The 5,169-nt window shown below is 60.6% G+C and overlaps 1 protein-coding gene across 2 annotated transcripts; it reads right to left on the bottom strand.

The window, feature by feature from the left end:
• Positions 1-962: 962 nt before the first annotated feature.
• DMRTA2 (DMRT like family A2) lies at positions 963-3,470 on the bottom strand. 2 transcript variants are annotated; one of them, XM_076338228.1, is made up of 3 exons: positions 2,970-3,470; positions 2,888-2,917; positions 963-2,745 (listed from the first exon to the last, which is right to left on the bottom strand). In XM_076338228.1, exons 1-3 carry the CDS (start codon positions 3,468-3,470, stop codon positions 1,876-1,878), a joined length of 1,401 nt encoding a protein of 466 aa, XP_076194343.1. In that variant the 3' UTR covers positions 963-1,875. The 2 variants fall into 2 exon arrangements, with proteins under 2 accessions (XP_076194343.1, XP_076194342.1); XM_076338227.1 differs by lacking the exon at positions 2,888-2,917 and having other exon boundaries at positions 963-2,747; positions 2,978-3,470.
• Between the last annotated feature and the right edge of the window lie 1,699 nt (positions 3,471-5,169).

Below are 5,169 nucleotides of genomic sequence, written 5' to 3'. Positions count from 1 at the left end.
TGCCCCGGGGCTTCCCGCAATAGCCACGGCGGGACGCGTCTCCTCCCGGGCCCACCAGTACATGAACTGGTTGGTAGGAGCCGCGCTGTCAGCTCCGAGCCAATGTTTACACAGTTATATTTGAAGTGAGAAAGTAAACAGTCCAGCTGTGCCACGGAGCGGTTCGGTGGGATTAGGTTTCCATACCAACCAACTTTAGGAGCTTTTACAGTCTTAATTCAACCACGCACTGAACTTGTTCTTTGTGAGTAATAGTTTTCCTGGGCCAAACACTCCCAGGACTGCTAAGAAAGTCGCGCTCCGGCCTTCGGAAGGATCGCCTCCCCGGATGCGCGGGGGGCACGCCCGCTGCCCCTCCGCCTCGTCGCAATAAATAAACAAACAGAGGGAGGAACGCCTTTCTTACTTTTTGGTCTTGAAGAACAGTCGGACACCATTGCCAAAAAAAAGAAAAGAAAAACCGAAAGAAACAACAACAAAAAAAACTAACAAAAAACCCGAACCCCCTCGCGTAGCCTTTACTCTTGAAATGAGGGGGAAGATTTGGAAGGACACTTAGCTCCAAAAGTAAACCAGCGAAATCTTTCCTGCGCGTACCCTCCGCGCTGAGCTTGTGGTGTCTCAACTCACTCACGCCTGTCGCAAACACGTTCTTACGTTCTGAAAAACCGTCCTTATCACGTACCCCTTTGCTTATCTTGACATAGAAACAATTAAAGCGCGCATTCAAATTTCAGATACGAGGGAAAGGTACCTCTCCCTTGCTACAGAACCCGCGGTCGGCAAGGCGGGCGTTTGCTTTAACCGTGCTTTTCTTCTCTGCGACGATGCCAGATTCCCTAAATATGACAAAAATCGGCGAGATATCGAAGGAAAAAATCCTGCTTAAATTTACACCTCTTTTTTTTTTTTTTTTTCCCCTGGCGTAAATAATAAAAAGACCAGAACCAGAAATGAACGTACTTGGCAATTCCGGTTGGTAAGGAAATTGCTCTGGTTTGTACGCTTCGGTTTTATTTGTAAGTTTTCCGAAGAATATCTGGTTTGACCATGATAAAAATGCAGTAAATGTGTTTGTACTAATTGCATAAACTCCTTTAAATATTAACTGTACTTGTCAAATGAATTTCCCAAAACACACTTCCACCGTCTCATAAAATACCACTTGCCATTTATAAGACCGATTTTTTTTTTTAATAGAAAATAACATTTATTTCTATGAAATGGAAACACAGAATTACCTGTTAGAAACAGCAAGAAGTTTGCTACATCGGAACAAGAAAGCAATTTTCTTGCAGATCACAAATGAAGGAGGCTTATTAAACCGTCATACACCATTGGCGCCGGGGTCCTACGGACAGTTACAAATATATCTACTTTCCAATGTTATGTACAGATCGTAACATTTCTGGGGGCGGGAAGGAAAAGGCTTTCGATTTGACAATATGTTTAATCTATATGCCTGGTAAGTATTACAATGAGCTGTCTAACCTTTAGCTTAACGTTAATACCAAGTTCACCTACGAGTTACATTAATAACTTAGATTTCCATTTTATAACATTATACACTTGCTAGTATACATATATATATATATGTATGTGTGTGGGAAAGAGAGAGTGTGTGTGTACACACCCCACGACGCACCAAAGATATCCATGCTTATGGCCATAAGCAACAAAGAGTGACTCATGTCTGGACAATGAAAAGTGCACCTTTATCACCGTTTTAATACACCTACGCCTGTCCGCGCCGGGCTCTGCACGCAATCATCGCCTGTACGGGGGAGCGGGGAGAGAAAGCCACCACATGGGTGTGCATCCACCCGCGCCTGCCTAGCTACCTCTACACAGATGAGCTTTAGGAAGCCGCCCCCGCTATTGCTTCTCGGGGGTGTTGTTGACCATGGGCCCGTAGAGCCCGCCGGAGTAGACCTGCTCCTTGTGCACGGCGGAGCGGTCCCGCATGAGGTCGCTGAAGGCGTAGTCCACGGGCGGCCGGAACCCGAGGGTGGGCATCAGCCCGGCCGTGGAGTAGGGGGTCATGAAGGCCAGTCCCCGGCTGTGCGCCGAGTAGGCGAGGCGCAGGGGGTTCAGTCCCAGGTGGGTGCCCAGCGGGTAGGCGCCGGCCTCGGCCCCGAAGTGCGTGGCGTTGGGCTGCAGGGGGGAGAAGGCGGAGCGGCTGCCCAGCGTGCCGATGGCGGGGGCCATGGCGCCGGCTACCAAGGGCCGGTGGTGGGCGGCGGCGGGGGTGGGCGGAAGGCCTTGCAAGGCGCCGTCCCGAGCCCAGCCCTCCTCGGGGCCCTTCTCCGGGCCGCGGTTGTTGAGGATCTGCTCGATGGCCTGTACCACGTCTCCGCCGCAGCCCTGCAGCACCAGCTCGAGCACGCTGCGCTTGTGCGCCGGGAAGACGCGCGTCAGGATGTCGATGGGAGTCCGCTGCCGGCCGCCGGCCGAGGGCGACGGGTCCTGCTCGTCCTTGTCCGCCTCCGAGCCCGAGTCCGAGCCCAGCGGGCTGATGGAGCCCGGGCTCTCCTCCCCCTCCTTCGGGCCCTTGGAGACGGGCGAGCTCAGGAAGGACTCGCCGTCCCCGTTCTCCGAGCCCGAGCCGTGGCGAGCTTCTGGGGAGGAGGTGCCGGGCACGGACTCGCCGTCCGGGGAGAGGGGCTTCCCGCCCGCCTGCTGCGGGGTGACGGCGCGGCTCGGCAGCAGCGTCTTGGGGAACAGCTCGAACTTCTGCATCTTGGACTCTGCGGGGGGGGGGGGGGGGGGATGTGAGGAGAGAGACCGTCAGTGCGGCTGCCCCAGGCGGCCCCGCGGAGCGCCCCGGCTGTCGGCGGCGCCACCCGCCCGCTCCGCCGGGGGATGCCGCCTGCAGGTCCGCGCCCACCCACACACCCCCCGCCGCCGCCGCTCCTGGCTCCTTCCCCCCACACCGCCGGTCCCGGGCTCCCCCCGAGGGCGCACAGCGCGGCCTTACCTGAGGCGCCGCCGCCTCCCTCGCCGCCGCCCCCGGCGCAGACGGAGCCGAAGACCTCGTACGCGGGCCGGGGCGGGATGATGCCGTTGGCGGCCGCCAGGGCCAGCCCCTCGGCGGTGCCGTAGAGCAGCTGGAGCTCGCGGGCCTCGTTCTCCTCCTGCGCCTGCTGGCGGCGCAGCGCCACCTGGGCCGCCATGACGCGCTGGCGCTCGGCGATGAGGGTGCACTTGGCGCACATGCAGTCCTTCCAGCGGCAGTACCGCTTGTGGCCCTTCAGCGCCGACACCACTCCGTGGTTGCGGCAACGGGCGCACTTGGGCGTCCGCGGGTACTTCTCGGCCGCCCGCAGCAGCAGCGGCGGCGCCCGCAGCAAGCTCCCGGCTACGCTCACCGGCAGCGTGGCCGCCGCTGCCGCCGCCGCCGCCGCCACCGAGCTGGGGGGCACCGGGGGGGGCGCGGCGGGCACGCTGGGCAGCTCCGACCGCAGCTCCATCCTGGCGAGCCCGCCCCGAAAGAGCGACCGCCCTTCCCCGGCCTCCCCCAAAGCAACGCGGGGCGGGGGAGACCCCGCGGCGCACCCGCGCCCGGACGCAGAAATTCCCGGCGCCTTCAGGCGCGATCACGGGTGGGAGGCACACGGAGCCCCGGCTGCGGGCATGCGAACCCCAACGCCTATCCGCTCGCCTCGCTCGCCGCCCCTGTCCCCCTGCACCGGCACACGGCTCCGGAGTGGGGTTCAAGTGAGGAGGGGGCCGTCGGAAGCCTTTCTGCGCCTTCCTCCCCTCCCCTCCGCTCCCGAAAAGCGAATCTAAGACGAGAAAAATCCAAGAAAACTTAGATCTCTCTCGCTTCCTTGCCCTCCGTGCGCATCTGGCAGGGCAGCACCAAGTCCATCGCGCCGGGCTCAAAGACGAGCTCTCCCGTCCGCGCTTGCGGGATCGCCGCTCCCCACGGTGCCCCGGTGGAAACCCGAGCTGCTCCCTAAGCTCAGCTCCCCCTTCCCCCTTTAACTACGACCACAGATTAAAAGTGTCCCTTCAAAGAGCAATCCGGCACCTTCAACGACAGGATCCCTCGCCACAAGTCGCGGAGGCTAAAATCCAGGAGAGAATTAAAAAAAAAAAAAATCACCCCGTCTCCCGAGCAGCAGCACCGCAGCCGGGCGGAGGGGCCGGCAGCCCCGCGGCCAGGGGAGCCCGAGCCCCCGCCCCCGGCCTGGCTCGGCTGGGCTCCGCCGCCGCGGCGAGCGCCGAGCAGGCGGCCGGCGTCGGAGCGGGCGGAGCCGACGGCAGGGCCGGAGCAGGCAGGGCCGGAGCAGGCAGGGCCGGAGCGCCGCAGTCCCCGCGCCCCCCGGGACACGCCGCCGCCCCGCGCCGCCTGGCGCGTGCGGCCCGCGCGGCCGGAGCTGCAGGCAGAGCGCGCCGGCCGCCGCGCCGCCCGCCACCACTCGCGCTATTGTTGCGCCCCGCGTTGCCATTAGGCAACATTTGACAACAATGTGGCGCCTGCTATTGGCCAGGGGCGGGAAGCGCCGCTCTGATTGGCCGCCCGCCGGTCCGCCGCGTCCGCCCGGCGGCCGCCCGAGCGCGCCGCGCCCGCGGAGAGCCGGGAGGGTCCTGGGGGGACCCGCGGGGAGAGCGGGGCGAGCGCTGCCCGCGCGTGTGCGTGCGCTCCTGCTGCGTGTGCGTGCGTGTCCGCGCGTGCGAAAGTCTGTCCGATTTCTCGCCACCTGAGAGTTTGGCTTCTGGGTTTTTTTTTTATCCAGTGGAAACGGTATTTGCCTTGCCAACTGTTTGGGGTTTTTTTCCTGGGTGTCACTTGTCAAAAGGGTGGGGGGAAATATACTGTGGAAGGTGACGGTTCAATCTATGGTCTCCCCCCTCCCCTTGGAGATTTTGTTTTATAATAGTACGTAACGATGCCTCTCTGCTTCCCTTTTCCTTCCTTCCCTTTTCCTTCCCTTTTCCTTCCTTCCTTCCTTCCTTCCTTCCTTTATTCCCTTTTCCTTCCTTCCTTCCTTCCTTCCTTCCTTCCTTCCTTCCTTCCTTCCTTCCTTCCTTCCTTCCTTCCTTCCTTCCCTTTTCCTTCCCTTTTCCTTCCTTCCTTCCTTCCTTCCTTCCTTCCTTCCTTCCTTCCTTCCTTCCTTCCTTCCTTCCTTCCTTCCCTCGCTCGCTCGCTCCCCTCTTCCCTTC

This window comes from Aptenodytes patagonicus, chromosome 5 (assembly GCF_965638725.1).
Source record: "Aptenodytes patagonicus chromosome 5, bAptPat1.pri.cur, whole genome shotgun sequence".
NCBI classification, from domain to species: Eukaryota; Metazoa; Chordata; class Aves; order Sphenisciformes; family Spheniscidae; genus Aptenodytes; species Aptenodytes patagonicus.
The sequence above is the reverse complement of the archived record's forward strand: the minus strand, read 5'-3'. Positions and strand labels throughout refer to the sequence as shown.

Excerpts from the sequence above, each read along its gene's own strand:
- DMRTA2 (XM_076338228.1), bottom strand. The coding sequence starts at position 3,470 with ATGGAGCTGCGGTCGGAGCTGCCCAGCGTGCCCGCCGCGCCCCCCCCG. Across the intron at positions 2,918-2,969 it reads GCGGCGCCTCAGGTAAGGCC|CCAGGAGCGGCGGCGGCGGG; the intron begins GCGCTGTGCGCC and ends GGGGGGAAGGAG. Across the intron at positions 2,746-2,887 it reads CGGCGGCGGGGGGTGTGTGG|TCCAAGATGCAGAAGTTCGA; the intron begins GTGGGCGCGGAC and ends CCCCCCGCAGAG.